The 18,134-nt window shown below is 41.4% G+C and overlaps 1 protein-coding gene across 1 annotated transcript in view; it reads left to right on the plus strand.

The window, feature by feature from the left end:
- The window catches only part of Galnt5 (polypeptide N-acetylgalactosaminyltransferase 5), a 43,556-nt gene that overhangs the window by 22,181 nt on the left and 3,241 nt on the right, over positions 1 to 18,134 (plus strand). Inside the window, exons 4-9 of the mRNA XM_036186125.1 lie at positions 6,427 to 6,562; positions 7,090 to 7,209; positions 7,945 to 8,062; positions 9,468 to 9,791; positions 13,847 to 13,927; positions 16,242 to 16,403. Coding sequence (XP_036042018.1) covers positions 6,427 to 6,562; positions 7,090 to 7,209; positions 7,945 to 8,062; positions 9,468 to 9,791; positions 13,847 to 13,927; positions 16,242 to 16,403 — 941 coding nt within the window. The remainder of the gene's footprint in view (positions 1 to 6,426; positions 6,563 to 7,089; positions 7,210 to 7,944; positions 8,063 to 9,467; positions 9,792 to 13,846; positions 13,928 to 16,241; positions 16,404 to 18,134) is intronic.

Here is an 18,134-nt window from a genome sequence, read left to right on the forward strand (position 1 = left end):
AGTCAATAAACTTGCTAGCAAGACTTGAGTGATCAGGCAAAAAGCAAAGCTCCCTTCTTATTACTTTTGTGTGGGTTGCCACTAGAAGCTGATGCCCACATTAGGTTCAGTATTCCCACTTCAATTAACTGGTTAAAGAAATTGCCTCACAAGGTGCCCAGCAGATGGCCATTTGGATGATTTTTCTGATCCAGTCATCATCCAAGATTAACTCTCACATTTTGTAATAGGAATTTTAAGTGAGCAACAAGTGTATCATGACAAAATTGTCATTATGGTGGTTGCTAAGTTTTTTTTTTTAAATTGGTATTTATTCTTATCTATTAATCATAATATTAAGGATTAAACCCAGGCTCTTGCGTATGCTAACTGCGTGTGTTAGCACTGAGTGGTGTGCCCAGCAGTGACTACTTTTTTGCCACACATTCATTATGAAATCATAATGCATCTACATCATTTACATTGATTGTGCTTGTCCCCATCATCCTCACCTGGCAGACTATGTTTGAAAATTAAATGTCTTTCCAAGCTTAATTCCCTCAGTAAAGTAAATCTGTGAATAATACAAAAATATGACAGTTAAGAAATAATTTAGGAAACGAAGTTATCAGCTGGTATGTGGCTAAAGGACATTCACATGTACAGGTGTTGAGTGCAGATGTGAGCTTGGCACTTTCAAAGCAGAGGAGGAGTTCCTAGGTAGGTGCGGATGGGAACTGACTAGAGAAGAGAGTACTAAGAGGTTCATTTGGAGAAAATGCAAAAATGGAACTTCTGTACGGTCCTGTGTGCCAGGTAAGAAATGTTAGAAAATCAGTGAAGGTCAGTGACTAGAGAGCTAAATTGTCTGATTTGCATTTTAAAAGCCCAGGATGGCCTCCATATAGAAAATGGATGTCAGAGAGATGAAAGAAGAGAAGTGGAGGATTCAGTTAGGAGGCTATTACAGTTGTCTTGGACCAGGGAGGAACAAGGCCAGTTGGAGGAACAATCAGACTCATAATTTACACTGGGCATGGAGGCTACAGGATATACCATCAGATAAGACATAATGAGAGGGGGAATTGGAGGAATTAAAAATAAATGTTAAAATAAATAAAACAACCTTGAACTGCAATCAGATGGATATTGGGGCCAGAACTGAAGGGACTACAGTGAGTTCTTACACAGCACACACTGACTTTAAAATGAAAATTAGACGTTCATGTGGAGAAAGCTAATGAGCACATCATGAAAAGCATGCTGCTTATCAATGAGATTTCTCCCAGCCTGCGCAGTGAACAAAGTATGCTGGCAATGGCCTCCCAAATAGCCCAACTATTAGACAGTACTGTGGGTGGTCGGGCTCTCTTCCGCAGAATTTGGTTAAAAACAATGGCAATTGGTTACAGTTTGTTGCATAAAATTCTGTCTTTGAGTTTAGCAAATCCAAATGTAAAAACTTAAATTTGTGTCTCACATTCATCAGGACCCTTGAGAACATTGACTCACTGTTGACATAGTAAATGTCAAACAATAGGTTCTGTTAAGAAAAAAACTTTATATCACAATCCAGTTACATATGCAAATTCATATGTAATCACAAAAGAAATTTCATCAAACAGCATGGGCAGTGTAGTTTGTCTTCCTCCCTACATTACTGGACAGTACCATCAAATTGATTGACTGCTTCCCTAAGGGTTGTAGATCTCGACCTGGGAAACCCCAGCTAGGTGCATCTTAATTGCTCACTACTTACTAGTAAGAAATTCTGCTCAAGGAACCTAAAAAGGACAAGTTTGCCTTCTCTAATTTTTGAAGGACTACCCCATTGTAAATCATAATACATTTAAGATAAAATTTTGTAAATGGTATATAAAATCACAGGTCCATTTTAACACTTAAAATAGTTGTGTGTATATACATGTATACAACCAGCCCTCCTTATGTATAGTGTTATGTCCATGGATTCAACCAACTGTGGATTAAAAATATGTGAAAAAATTCATTTGTGCTAAACATATACAGACTGGTTTTTCTTGTCATTATTCCCCAAATAGTTCAGTCTCATAACTATTTACACAAGATTATGTAAGTATCACAAGTAATCCAGGGATGGTTTAGAGTATACAGAAAATACTACACTGTTATATATAAATAACCACATGAGAACAGTATCATGAGGTCGCCTGGAACCAATGCCGTTGTGATTTAACAACGGAAGGGACCTTGGCAGTTTGGAGCCAAGAAGTGGCACAAAGTCACACCATGCAAGAGTTCACAAGAAGGGTTTATTGGGGGATGGGGGTGCCAAGGCAGTCTCCAAGCTGAGGTGGAAGGACCAGAAGAGAAAACAAACTAGGAGAGAAGGCACTTGCTTTTTTCAAAGAGTGCATGCGCATAGGGAGAGTGCCTGACTAGCGGCCATTGTGGCCACAGCATAGCATCTTGCAAGCTGGTGATGCTCCTGCTGTTCCCTGGTCCTTCCATGAAGGCAGGCCAGTGTAAATGCCTGAATATTAACAATGACTGCATATATAAAACAGTAAATAATAAACTACTAAATTCCTTATCAAATTGCTATAAAGATTCAGAACATTTATTTTCCCTCCATGTTCCCATGCCTTGTGGATGACATGGTTTGAGAACAATGCTTTGGGCAGCGTTACTGGGAGGCCTGTGTCTGCAAGCTTGAAAAGCAGAAAGTTTTGCCACCACAATAGGATTGGTAGCATCCTAAGGATGAACCCTGGCTTCTGGAAGTGAGCCTGACACCTGCCCTGAGTTCTATCGAGATTATACTTCAATGATTGCCTTTGAACGAGCCTTTCGGGCCTACTGTGCTTATCCTTCTCATTCACCTGTGTATTTTCCAACCCCTGTGAACAGTCATAGGTTGGAAACTGCAAAAGTTCTGAAGACTCCTCGAAAACCAGAGATGCTTCAGCCAAAAAGCTAAGAATTGAGAAACTGAGTTCAGTGTCTGACTGGCCACACCATCTCTGTCCACAAATTATTTGCCCAATGGGATTCAAAAAAAAAAACATGCAGCTGACAAGGACGAGGCCAGACAATCAAAGACACAGTGTAATAAAATTCAAACAGACTGTCCTGGCTGGTTTTGTGTGTCAACTTGACACGGCTAGAGTCTTCAGAGAGGAAGGAGCATCGGCTGAGGAAATGTCTCCATGAGATCCAGCTGTAAGGCATTTTCTCAATTAGTGATCAATGAGGGAGGGTCCAGCCCATGTGGATGACACCATCCCTGTGCTGGTGGCCCTGGGAAAGCAGGGAATCCGTGACTGATATGTAAAATTAAATTAATTATAAAATAAAAATATTTTTTTAAAAGAAAGAAAGCAGGCTGAGCAAGCCAGTAAGCAGCACCCTCCATGGCCTCTGCATCAGCTCCTGCCTCCAGGATCCTGCCCTGTTTGAGTTCCTGTCCTGACTTCCTTCAGTGATGAACAGCAATGCTGAAGTGTAAGCCTAATAAACCTGTTCCTCCCCAACTCACTTTTTGGTCATGTTGTTTCGTTGCAGCAATAGAAACCCTAACTAAGACACAGACTTTTTCCCCCCTCGAGGTTTAATTAGCTGTTTTTGAAATCTGAAAGGATTATCTACAAAATAACCAGTAGCTAACAGTCCTCTTGCCATTAACAATGCCCATGGTGCCCTTCTCTTTGGCTTTCTTTTTCTTCTGGTCATTCTCCTTCACCCACTTCAGAAAGCTTTCTTGGCTCTTAGAGTGCTTGATGTGCTCAATTGCATGTTAATTCTCTTAGCAAGAATCTTGCCCTTAACTTGCATCTGGGTTCAGCTGAAGCACCAGCCCACCCCACCCAGAGAAGCACACTTTGTAAGGACTAAAGGGAAGGAGCCTGAGCTGCTGGAGCCCATTCCATACAAATTCATGGCCTAATGTACAAAAAGAAATAAAAGACATGGACTCCTAAAAAAAAAAAAAAAAAAAAAAAGACAATGCCCAATGCCCATAGTGTCCTCAGAGCTCAGGACCTCTGAGTCTAATTCACATGAAAAGGTTGAATTAATTAGTTACTCACTGAATGAGGACTTTGAAAGGCCCAAGTAGGATGTCAGCATTTCATGGGCAGGCAAGGGACAATTAAATTATTACTAAGAATTAGTCACTAAAGAAAGGTAGGCCATACTGCAGGGCAATCAAGGTTTGGATTCTCAATCACTCCATGAGAAGTCACTTGGCAAAATTCTTAACATTGGAATGAGCATTCATAGGCTCAATTAACGAACTTCAAGTAACATCAAACTCTGGGCCTACTCCAAGGTTTCCTGAAAAGCACCAGAGTTTCGATAAATGCCACCAGCCTACTTCTGCTGCAGGTTTAAAGCAGGTTTTCTGCCATATCACTTAAAAGCCATTAAGTAAAATCAAATGGCAAGCCAGTGTCATGTTCCTCAAGAAACTCTAAGCGCAGCACTTCAGCACTAACTACTTGATGAAGCAGCACTGTCCACAAGTGGGACAAGGTGCCATAGTCATGAAGGAGTTAAGGGTATTTGGCCCACTGAGTGGTTTGAGGTTAGCCATTTTAATTTTACGTTAGTTTATTGATGCTGTTGTTAATAAAGCCCATTTCCAAACAATCTAGCAACTAGTACTCAGTCCTAGAAAACAGGAAATTATGCCAGATTACAATAAAGATCGGGTGAAGTTACTCTGATTTTGAGTTTGAGCAATTCACAAAAATAACAAACCCATTTGTTAGAAGATTGATTTTTAGGTGGATCTTAGAAATCTGCCATAGGGAAAAGCTCAAAGGACGTGAGTTGCTTGTGTGTAACTTCCAGGCGCTCCCCGTTTCCTCGTGCCTCTCAGCCTCTCTGCAGCAGCATGGCTGCACAATTTTCACAGATGATCCCACCACAATTAGAAACACTACCAGGAGCCAGCTATGTAGGGAGCGCCTCGTTTCCTTATCTAACACTATCCTGAGATTTTATTTTAAAACAAAATATCTGAAAGTGCAGGAATGGCATCCGGGTGTAGGAGAGTCTCCTTATCCCCAAATAAAGCAATATAAAATTCCAAAAATACATTTTCGACAGGTGCTTCTTCCCTCAGGTTCTGGCAACAAATGAATGAGAATATTAATGAGGTAAGATCTGGGCCAGGTAGGGAGTGAATGCAGACTTGGATTCCCATCATGAGCTATGGAATGAGTTGTTTCATAATATTACATGGCACCCTAGGTGAATTACCTTGGGAAGTTACCAGAGTTATTTGTTCCTCTGATCTTTTTCTCTTAAGTAGAAATGAGAATAAGTCTACACTTCAGGTTCATAACAAGGAACAGATAAGATAACCAGGTAGAATACTGCACAGGTCTATACTGGAATAAATGGTCAGGGAAAACATTAATCAGAATAAAGGGAACCTCATCAGAAGACTGGCCTTGGGGCATGTCTGTACAACGTTTTTGTTGTTGTTGTTGTTGTTGTTGTTTTGTTTGTTTGTTTTTGATTAATGTGTGTCTTACAGTTTCTCTTACAGCAAGGAAACACCATCACACACACAAAAAGCACGTTATAAAGGAAAGGGTTTATTTGGCTTATACTCCCAGATCACAGTCCATCACTGGAAGAAATCAGAATAGGAATTTAAACAGGGCTAGAACTTGGAGGCAGGAGCTGTTGTAAAGGCCACATAGAGGAACCATTTATTGGCCTACTTCCCAGGACTTCCTCAGCCTACTTTCTTATAGAATCCAGGACCACCAGCCCAGAGAAGCACCCCACACACACAATGGGTTGGGCCATCCCCCACCAGTAACTAATTAAGAAAACGCCTTACAGTCAGATCTTATGGAGGCATATTCTCAATTCTCAAAGTTCCCTCCTTTCGGATAGCTCTAGTTTGTGTATCAAGTTGACATAAGACCAGCCAGCACAGTGTGGGAGGATACATCTCACTGTGAATGTACCACCCCAGGGCATAGATCCTGAGTTGTATAGGGAAGCAAGCTGAGCATGTCAGTAAGGTTGTTCCTCTCTGGTTTCTGCTTTCAGCTTCTGCCATTGAGTTCATGCCTTGGCTTTCATTAATGGTGGGCCCTGATTGGATCTTTCAAGCCAAATCAACCATTTCTTCCCCAGGATGCTTCAGTCATGATTTTATCATAGCAGCAAAGCAGAATAATTCCAGTAGCTTATCAGTTGTTTCTAAGCATAAGTGGTACTTACTCCATAGAATCTCTATTCCTAAAATTTCTCCATATTATTGCAAAACAAAGTTCTAGGAACCAGGAATTCAGAGAGAAGAGAAGACACCTGCATTCAAAGTCATGCTTCTCAAACAATCCCCAACACTTTTGAATGAAACACATGTATTTGCTGTATTGTACTATATTTTCCAGTGTTATATGAGGTTTTTTCTTTTTTTCTTTTTATCTTTTTTCTCTACAGGTGATGTGTTGACATTCCTAGACTCTCACGTGGAATGCAATGTGGGCTGGTTGGAGCCACTTCTGGAAAGAGTTTATTTAAATAGAAAGAAAGTGGCCTGTCCAGTAATCGAAGTCATCAACGACAAGGACATGAGGTAACACTACCACATCTTGACACTGGAAAGCAGCAGAGAGTGCTGGTTCTCATATGTGCTGTGTTAAAGCCTACTTACCCAAATAGGGGGAAACACATGAGTGATATCTTGGGATCAGAACCTATTAATTCAGTACTCTATTTGGCCAGTACACCAATTTTTTTTATCTGTTAATCAATCCAGCTGCTCATTATCAAATTCATCCCTTTTGATACTCAGTTGAACTCCCAACCCAAATATTTATTTTTCTCAGGTTTCTAGTCATACCCTTTTTGGAAGCTCTATAGATTCTTCTAAGTTGTCATTTCTTCCTCTAAAATGGCCATTATTGGCTGAAAGATGAATATAAGTTGAAAACAAGTGATCAAGCCAGCTAACCTCTGGAGCAAATCATATCCATAAGATCTTCTGAGAGAATGTAAAGAGGTGATAACACAGGATCATCTGTGTAAGCATCCATCAAGTCCATAGTGACACAGATAACCTTAACATTCGTGATTTCATTTGTTTTGTTTGTCCTGAATTAGTTACATGACAGTGGACAACTTCCAAAGAGGTGTCTTCACATGGCCCATGAACTTTGGCTGGAGGACAATTCCTCCAGATGTTGTTGCAAGAAATGGAATTAAAGAAACTGACATAATCAGGTAAGTGTGTAAAACTGAAGACTAGACAGTAGTCCCAAGTCCTTGTGTAAAGACAGAAAATAGGTTTAAAAAATCAGTTTTACTCTATCTTCTGAAAACTGGCAAGAATTATAGGTATCAACTAGACATGATGTTACATACCTGTAATCTCAGTACTTAGAGGGCAGAAGCAGGAGAGTAGCATTTTTAAGGGTAGCCTGGGCTACAGTAGCAAGCCCGTGTCTCTCTCTCTCTCTCTCTCTCTCTCTCTCTCTCTCTCTCTCTCTCTCTCTCTCTGTATATATATATATGTATGTATATATATACATATATATGTATATATGTGTGTGTATATATATATATATATATGACCTTAGCAAAGCTTCCTGAGAAGTTAGTTTGCTACCCCCTATCTCCAAATTCAATTTTAAATGTACTCGATTTAGCCCTGACATAGAAGAACCCAAAATAACCCTGGGATTTGTGTCAGAACACAATTCAGAACACAATTGACAGATAAGAATCCTAGCCCCACCCACATCTTCGCACACCCTGATTAAGTTCAGCCCCTGTGAACCAGAAACTTTTCACTAAAGCTAAGCTCTGGGCTCCATCCCAAGACCTCTGGGCTCCATCCCAAGACCTCCCCATACCTATCCAGCAATGCCTCCAGTCTCGCACACAGACACAGAGGACCCACTCTAGGAGTTAAGCTGCCATGGGACAAAAGTGTAACACAAACCTTTCTTTTTATAGGTGCCCAGTCATGGCAGGTGGATTATTCTCCATTGATAAAAGTTACTTTTATGAACTTGGAACTTATGACCCTGGTCTTGATGTTTGGGGAGGAGAAAATATGGAACTATCATTCAAGGTATTCACTACTAAGTCTGGCTGGCTTTCTTTCTTTCTTTCTTTCTTTCTTTCTTTCTTTCTTCCTTCCTTCCTTCCTTCCTTCCTCTCTCTCTCTCTCTCTCTCTCTCTCTCTCTCTCTCTCTCTCTCTCTTTCTCTCTTTCTCTCTTTCTTACAGTTAAAAGTTCATTATTTTGGGAGCAGGGGAGATGGCTCAGTTGCTAAAGTGATTGGCACACAGGCATGAGTACCTGAGTTCGGATCTCATGTAGAAAGCCATGTACAGTGACATGTATCTGTGAGTTCAGCTACTCTCATTGAATCAATGAGTTCCACCTTCAGTGAGAGAAACTGTCTCAAAAGTTAAGGTGGAGAGGAATTGAGGAAGACACCTTCTGTTGACCTCTGACCTCCATATACATGTAAACATTCATACACAAGCACAACAACATATGAATACAAATACACACATGAGCATTTATGAATCCCAAGTGGCTTCACTTTACCAATACAGCCACATACATGACTGCAACTAAGAAGAGTTTCACCATGGCCCAGATTCTATGGATTGACTGCTTCATTTCCCAGACTTCATTTGGAAGAATCAGCCACTGTTATAAAACTGTAGGAACCAATATTTCACAGCAGTGTTTCTATAACTTATTAGGGGATGGTTACTTTTCTTTTTTCTGCACAAAAGCTATGAGATTCATACTTACTACAAATTGCTTTGGGATTCATCGGTGACATACAATGACTGTCTTGGAATCATTCCCTGAAACACTGGGAGCAGTCGAAATCTCTGCAATGGGGTGATCTTGAGAATACAAATGACAAGAATCCCCCCAGTACAGGCCACCAGCAAGCCAAGTGCATGTCACACTGCAGCATCTTTGGAGCCTGCAATGCAGTGACTTAGATCAGCATTGACTCACGTCCAAGAAAGCCTTAATAAGAACAAAAGAACACCAATACCAGCTTCCCTATGTGACTAGCTGCTCTATGTTCACATGGGTATAAATTTGGGGGTCCTAGCTAAGAATAGTTTTGAGTTGGGTACCACAAGCCTAAAGGTCTCCCAAAGGTGGTGATGAAATGGACATCCACAGCCTCTCCCTGATTCAGCCCAAACAGGAACATGTGTGATATATTTTATATATCGGCATTCTGTGAAGAGTTCTTTAGAAAAGAGATAAAGAGAAGTTTTACATGGACAGTTAGGAAGGGGAAGTGAAAGGGTTGCAGCTTACACAGAGCTGGATAAACCTACTGAGTTTCCTTTTCTATTGTGAAAGTGTTCCTGAGTTGGAAGTAACACTTTTAGCAGGAAGAGGAATGTCTCCAGGTAGTATCGTGGCATTGTTACTTGTCTATGATTTCTGAACTACCATTTGATAATTGGTGCCTCTCACTCACTCCTTCCCAGGTCTGGATGTGTGGTGGTGAAATCGAGATCATTCCCTGTTCCAGAGTGGGCCACATATTCCGAAATGACAATCCCTATTCCTTCCCCAAAGACCGCATGAAGACAGTGGAACGGAACCTGGTGCGGGTGGCTGAGGTCTGGCTGGATGAGTACAAGGAACTCTTCTATGGCCATGGGGATCACCTCATAGACCAAGGGTTGGATGTGGGCAACCTCACCCAGCAAAGGGAGTTGCGCAAGAAGCTGAAATGCAAAACTTTCAAGTGGTACTTGGACAATGTCTTTCCTGACTTGAAGGCTCCTGTTGTGAGAGCTAGTGGTGTGGTAAGTAAACACGGCCTCTTAGAATCTTCCTTTGCAAAAACAGCACAGAAACTCCTTTAAACATGCTTAGAAAAGAAGAAAGTAATATACTCTAAGCAACAGGAATGAAAGCCACTGAGACCAAGTATAAATGAGAGTTGTTAGAGGAAGTCTATCATGTGGTCATGCTGACTGATAACTAAATATCACTTCAGGGTATAGCCGTCATCTCTTCCTTTGGAAGTAGACATTGAATGGAGGACATGGATAAGAAGTAAAGTATGAACGTAGAATATGATGGCTCTTGTAAAGGAACAGGCCAGGGGGCCTGACTCCTTTTAATGGCATGCTGTCAAGAAATCCTCTCCAAAAGTTTGAAGCCAGGCCTGAGACACAGTGCTGAGCCAGCCCTGAGAGGTGGAGGCTCAGCTCCTACACAACTCAGGACAGGCTGGAGGCAGAACAGATACAGAGAGGTGAATGGGATTGTCAGGGTGTGGATGGAGAAATGAAGATGGGGAAATGTAGCGTAGAGAATTGAGAATTGGTTCATGCAGGTCCTTGTGGGTAATTTCCTTCCTGTACTTCCTTTGTCAATAGGGTACAAGGGAAATACAAGCTTTAATTTGGGTTTTTTTGAAAAGTTTTGTTGAGAGGTTGAAAATAATTAAAAAAAAAAAACAAAAAACAAAAAACAAAACTCAAGGCACTAAGGGAGGTTTCACTAAGGGTGAACCAAAGCAAATAGTTTGAATGGGGTGCAGTGCAAACGAAGTTTCGAGAAGTTGAGACCCTGAGGCGAAGCCCTGAGTCCACTCAGAAGTGCAGCTTCCTGTGATGGCCTGTGATTGGAGCTCACACTTACATTTGTGTTTAGTCTCTTATATTGCTTTTCATATTTATTTACAAATATATCCAGTGGCTGTTGTTGTTGTTGTTTGTTGTCATAGCCCTGCCCCCTTGTGTTCAGGAAGATCTCTAACTTGGCCTGTATGCTTTTTCAGAACAGCTGTCTCTGGCTCTTCCTAGGAAACAGATGTATAAACCAGCTCTTCTCTCAGCCTGTCAAATCCCCAGATAACAAAGACTCAGGAAAAACCATGTTGCTGTTCTCACCAAGGAAATTCAGGGAGGGTGTCAAAAACAGGAAAGTAGTCTGAATATTTGTCCTGATTTTACAAATTCGAACCAATAAAATACACACGATCTGGTTTATTTATAACAAAATGTTAATCACAGTTCACAAGAGTACAGCAGGATTTGGGGTAGGTCAAAGTAGCTATCACCTACTTTAGATACTAAACAGGAAGGACAGCTTGGCCTTAGACACATCAAGCATACCTCACATCCATCCTCCTAAAAGAAAGCTCATTGGATTTCTCTCAATCTCAACAGCATTACTGAACTTTTGCCACCAGAGGGCGCAATCAAACTACCTTTTGAGTCCCCTGTAAATTGCCACTCTCTTGGAAAAGCCTCACCAAAAAAAAAAAAACACCAGCAAATACTGCGCATACATTTCAAAGCAACCTCAACAGACTCTTTTCTTCCATTTCCGTTGTTCTTTGCTGTCACATGTAGATAAGTTTTAAATGAAGACATCATCTGTTCTCTTCTGATAAGAGTATTATTACCATTTTAAAAGTTTGAGATTTTTTTTTCCACCCAATTAATACCAAATATAAATCGGTAGACCATGACAATCAGGAAAAGTGGCAAGGAAATAAAATCTAACTTGCTTCACATTTTCCCATCATTTAACCTACACATCTAGAAATTTAAGTCCACTGAAAGTTTTTTATTGTAATTTCTCATAGTCAATAATATTGAAATCAATAGACAGTCTCAACATCAGTGTTTTTCCTTTAAAGAACATTATTAGCAAACAGCCTATGCCTAAGATTTAACAATTATGTAATTAAATATGGGAGTTCTTTACATTTGACTTTGGGATCATTCAACACAGAAAGTATAAAATCTATACAATACTTATAATAATAATAATAATTATTATTGAAATGGTTTGCATGAAGGACCCAGGAGGAGGAATTCTTGCTCATGCTCCAGTGCCTTCCAAGGCCTGCAGGATGGAACTGTTGGAAATGAAACAAAAAAACAATGTAAATAAAATAAATAAACAAAATAAACCAACAACAAAACCATCTAAACTAAACCTTCCCAAAGACTATCTGGGTAATGCTAGTTGTTCCACCAGGAGTCCACAGTCAAAGAGAGCTGGGAAAGAACCCACTGTGTGTCCTGAGCACCTACTGTGTTCTCACTTGGAAGGCTCTGAGAAGCTCTGAGGGAAGGGAACTTGCTCAGCTGTGTTAGAACCAGGGTTTTCCACCCTTATTTTATGGTAGGAAAATTTCTGGATGATCCATGAGGACATGGGACTTATTTCTCTGATGGGACCCAAAGAACAATGAGGGTTTCCATTTCCTTCTATGCAGTCCAGAATTGCTCTACCCCATTCATGTCTGTTCATGCTCCCTGAACTTAGAGTACCATTGCATCTTTTCTGCATGCTGCTGCTGCTCAGACCTACTGATAGCAGATGTGCCTGTATTTGCCATTTGAAACTGTGAATGGAACATTTTGAAGATTTTCTTTTAATGGAGATCTGTCCCTCTAGAATTGCTTTGTGTCCTCCTGTGTCAGACACCTTAGAAATTATGAATTAGTAAAACTGCTGATATTTGCTTATATTCCTTGAAAGCCAGCAAAGATTCCTAGCTCAAGCAGGTGGAACATACTTTTATTTCAAACCCAAATGGAGGTCAGCATGTGACATTGCATTCTCAGAGAGAATCTAGAATCTTTGTTTCCTCCCTGTTCTAGTAGATGAGCTCTTTTTCCTAGTGCCAACGGGCCAAAGGTCAGGTCAGGTTTTGCCTTTCTGAGGAACTAGCTCAGTCCCAGTTCTCTGACTGGCACATGCCCACATCTCACACTCCCCACATGCTTCTGTGGGGACATTTCTTCCTACTTACAGATTCCAGTAATCCTTCTCGCTGCTTCTTTTACATTTTCTGACCCCACAAATGACTCCCTACTTATCTTCAAGCTAAGCCAGGCTTCCACAAGTAGACACCAGCCCACTAGACACCCTGCTACAAAATATGGTGCTCCTGTGGCCAACATGGCCTCCATTGTTACAGCACTCTAGAACTGGAGCTCTGTATTGGTAAAATACTGAATAAAAGCTGAAGAAACACAAACATGGTTACAACCTCCCAAGCTTAGCAGGCTTTCATGGAACATGCATAATTTCTCCTCTACAGAGCACCTCCAGCAAACTGAAAAACCTAAATTGTATTATTAACCTACCTTCCTGTTAGTCCTGCCCAGAATGCCAGAGAAGGCACGGGAAGCAACATTCTCTGCATTAGATGGTGACTGATGGAAAGCTTCCTCCGTATTTGACCCTGTAAATTCGTTAAAACCCCGAGTCTGTCAGAAAGGGCCTGTATGCTTGCTTGGCTCTGCTTTCGCTTTCCATGACTTCCCTGTAATGGAGTTGTAGCTTGACTGAGATATTAGAAAGAGTCTGACAGGGAATCAACGGAATCTGCTGTTCTCTGAAGGACTCAATTTGTCTAGGGTTCAGTGCCTAAAAATTCAGATCACTTAGAGGGGTCATCCAAGAAACACAGTCTGTAACTCTTGGCTTGATGAAATTAGAGGTGTGTGCACTGACTTTTAAAATAGGCATTGGGATACATTCAAGCCAAAGGGGGGAAAATCCCCTCCCCCATTCCTATAGCAATATTTTCATTGCTCCCTTTCATCGAGCATTCCAGGAAGGAGTTAATGAGAAGCTGATGTTTGTTGCCACTCTGGCTGAATCACAGGCTGACACTGACAGATTGAAGCTGCACTCTGACAGGACCACGTTGTGTCTCTGCTAGAGCTGTGACCAAGACAGTCATTAACTGCAAACTTTGGCTAATCTATTGAGTATCTATTAACCTTATGGCAGTCTACCCTCTACTTTCTATATGTGTCTGGATGCTTTGTTATACATTAAGATACGTTTGTTCTTAATTAGCATTTTGTATTCTGCTTCGTAGCTGGTTAATATGGCCCTGGGCAAGTGTGTGTCCATTGAAAATACCACAGCCACACTGGAAGACTGTGATGGGAGCAGCCAGGTAGGCTCAGCCTGGGTTCTCTGTCCCTCAGTAGTGGACAGGAGTCGTGACTGACATGCTTGTTGCTCACTTGACAATTGACCTCTGTCCAGGAGAAATCCATAGATGTCTAAATATCAATGTAATCAATAGTCGGGTATAAGGAAGTGCCACTCAACAGAGAAGGAATATGGGGGTGGGGGGCTGTTGGCAATGAAGTCATTGCTCCATGATTGATTTAGTTTTGACTTTTTTCCTTGCAAAACTGGCTTAATGTGCAGTCTTAAACCTTTGTAAGTAGCAGTGAATATAGTCTCTAGCTTTAAAGCTGAAATGAACTGGCAACACACTGGGGCCTGGTAAAGACTACCTAATACTTGGGATTCTGTAAATGTTGCTTGCAATGATAAAGACAAAGTGCCTAAGACATGGCTGGCAGGATGGCTCAGTGGGTAAAGGTGCTTACTAAGCAAGCCTGTCAATGTGAGTTCAATCACAGAAACCCACATGAAAATGCACAGAGAGAAGCAGTTCTACACTACTCCGCTGACTTTCACAGACCATCTGTGACATGCATGCCTCCATATAAGCATCACACACGCACATGCACACAACAATAATAATAAAACAAACCACTAGTAAGAGAAACTCAAAAAGAGAAACACAGCTAAACTGTGATGGAGCTTTCTGGAAGGCAGTGGCTCTACTATGCATATTTATCAATAGATAGAGACCATGTTTCTAAGCAGCGATCTTGAGGAGCTCACTTTATTCTCTGATTACATTTCTCTCTGATATCTTAAGGGAATGATGGACATCCCCTAAACTATGATCCTTGATGGAACACCTTTTAGCAAAATGACCACAAAATCATAGCACATGAGTAAGAGGGAGTGGAGTGGGGCCAGAAAAAAACAGAGAAGGAGGTGAGCTCCAAATAATTATGCCTCCTCTCCAGCATCTGCACCCCACATGGGAATGCTATCTGCTTTGGATGCTAAATAGGATTCACAGGAACACTGATTCATGTGCACAATTCAGCCTCCAGATTGCGGATCATACTTTGATAGACAGATCATTTTGTGATGATGGCCTCATCATGCTGTCTTACTTCTTTGTCCTGATACAAACCTGATCATGGTTTGTATTTTGAAGCACATCCTATTTCTACATCTTAGTCCCAAGCTGCCCCTAGAATAGAAGACATATCTGTCAGTATAATTCTGTTGTGGATTGTAAACCTGAAGCCAAGGAAACATTTTCATAATTAGGAAAGAGATGAAATGATGAGTTTAAAGAATCAACTGAAAGAAATGAATTTTACTTATTAACAGTTCACAATGGAGATAGTCATAAATTACAGAAAAACCAACTGTAGAGTTAGTTGAAAACATATGAAAATCGTCAATTCTCCATTCTTTTAAAACTATCACCATAGGAACTTAGCATACCTGAAAAATCAATATTTCACCAGAAATTCAACTTTTGCTCTTGACTACCAATGAGTTGGGAAGGTAAGACCAAAATATGCATAGTAGAGCCACTGCCTTCCAGAAAGCTCCATCACAGTTTAGCTGTTTCTCTTTTTGAGTTTCTCTTACTAGTGGTTTGTTTGAATAGCAAAAAGGACAAGATGTAGAGGATGTTAATTTGGTTGAGGCAGAGCTGATGAGGTTTAATAGCTGACTTGTATTCATCTAGAACACTCGGAAGAAATGAAACCCTCAGCTCTGCCCTCAATCCCTGTCCCTTACTAGAAGTTTTCTTAAGTTTTTACTTTAAACCCGTTCTAACACTTACCTTAGTCACTACATGGCCTCCTATTCTGTTGTCTGTCCTTGGTTCTCAGACATGCATACTTGCACAAATCACCTTGGGAGTTGGGTAGGGTAGACTCTGACTCATGGGGCCCATGATGGGGCCAAGAGTCAACATTTCTGGGTGACACGATGTTGGTTCCAGGACTACACTTTGAGTGGCAGGATTTGCCACCATGTCTTTAAGATAACCTTACAGTCTAAATTTAATCCCAACTGAAGCCAGTCATGGTGATACAGACTTGTGATTCTAACTATCAAGGAGGCTGAGGAGAGAATCATAATTTTAGTACTTGCCTGGGCTACAGAACTAGACCCCTGAAAATCACTACAGAAGCCAAAGGAGATAGTCTTGCTATCCAACATAACAATGAGAAATATGACAGTGGGCAGGTTAAATAATACACATACTCATCAGATCAGGGTATCTACCCATGGTCTCACCTATTGCTGATAAGTCAACATCCCCTGCCTCTGCTTGCTATCTGAGTGGCCTTTCCTGTGCCCATTCTCTACAGCTTCAACAATTTAACTATAGCTGGATAAGACTTATTAAGCATGGAGAGCAGTGCCTGGCACCCATCCCTCATAAAGGATCCCTGAGACTCCAGCCATGTGATAACAAAGACAACAGACTCAAGTGGCTGCACAAGTCAACCTCGGGCTTTCGTCCAGAACTGGTAAGCAGAATGCTTCTGCTCTCCCTTTCCTACTAAGTCAACCTGCAGTTGAAGGGGACAGAAAGCTCTGATCATCGGCCTCCTCAGCTGGAAGCCGTAAGTGCTGTTTATTATAACAGAGGCAGTATAAAGGCTCACTCAGGGACATAGAGTTTCTGTACATTTGTAACATTTTGTTTATATTTTTGGTTTTGTTTGCTTTTTTTTTTTCCACAATGGATTTCAAATGAGTGATTTAAATCAAAGGCACTCATTTCTTGCCATTATACTGCTACCACCATCTTAGATTCCAAAATTTATTTAAATCAATCAACACTGCCATGTGTATTATTGAAACTTATTCTCATTGGTTAACAGAAGAGCCTAGAGATGGAAGCCCTGGAAAAAGCAAGAAGCAGTATGCTTCCAGCAAGTGCTGCTGCTTAGAATGGCTCCCCTTGTGCCCTCCCTCCCTCCGGGAAAAGGGCCTTGTCCTCCTCCTTGTGTGGCTCCCCAGAAAAGACAACTGATTACAGGAGGCTGACTGTGTGCGTGTCCTGTCAACTTTGCATTTGGTGATAACACACCACCTGTTGAAAACAGACCGGAAGAGACTGTGGTCCAGCACAGTTGTTATCCTAACAAAACACCCCAGTGTGACTGCATTTATTCTCAAAGTCCATTCAGTTTCTCTTGGTTGTGTTTGCTTAGGATTTAAGGTCGTCAGCTTTGTCCTAGAATCTTGAGATACTAGGTCTAGTCTCAGATCAGGACTGTCTTCTCAAGTTTCTGCCATCTCACTAACATGCTTCCACCAAATGCCTTGTGGGCGTTGGTGTTGTGGTTAGAGGTATCCTCTGAGCATGTCTAGCAGAGATTGTCTTGATTATGTTAATGGGTGTGGGAAGCCCCATCTTAATTTTGAGCGGGACTGTTCCCTCAGAAGGGGATCCTGGGCTGTGTGAAGATCTTCCAGTCTCCTCTTCGTTACTGTGTAGGAGATGTGACTATTTCCCCCCACTCCCGCCATTGTGAATTCCCCCACAGTTGTGGGGTGTAACCTTGAACTATGACTGAAGTCAACTGCTGTCCCTTAAGTTGTTCTCCTCAGGATTTTATCACAGCAACAGAAAAGAAACGAGACCCAGGGCGATCCAGAGATCATGACCTTGCCCGGAGCTGGCCCGAAGGGAGAGCCACTGTATTGTGGGGTGCCCTAGCCATTAGGCTGTCTTTCCCTTGCTCTCTCATTCAATCATTCTTTCCCTACTCAGAGCCCAAATCAAAGCACGACACTCACTCTTCAGTAGTATATTTTAATGTTTTTGAGGCGGAGGGGTGTCGAGACAGGGTTTCTCTGTGTAGCCCTGGCTGTCCTGGAACTCACTCTGTAGACCAGGCTGGCCTTGAACTCACAGAGCTCCACCTGCCTCTGCCTCTGAGTGCTGGCTGGGATTAAAGGCATGCGCCACCACCGCCTGGCTGTATGTTTTAATTTGGGGGGGATACTTTCTTCTTCCTGATAAGGGTTATTATTGTCAGTTGACACTGCCAAATAGAGAATTATTAGTGTATAAAATTCTCTTTTCAGTTTTTACACTTTGGGGGAAGTTTCATAATTATCTATCGAGTAAATTATATCACACCTCCTACTTCTTTAACACTGTACTGAGGGGGAAAGAAAGAGACAATGAAAATCAAAGCATCTCTTCTCTGAAGTAGTGACTCTTGGTAAAGATATACAGTGAGCAA

Source organism: Onychomys torridus, chromosome 4 (genome assembly GCF_903995425.1).
Source record: "Onychomys torridus chromosome 4, mOncTor1.1, whole genome shotgun sequence".
Taxonomy (NCBI): domain Eukaryota; kingdom Metazoa; phylum Chordata; class Mammalia; order Rodentia; family Cricetidae; genus Onychomys; species Onychomys torridus.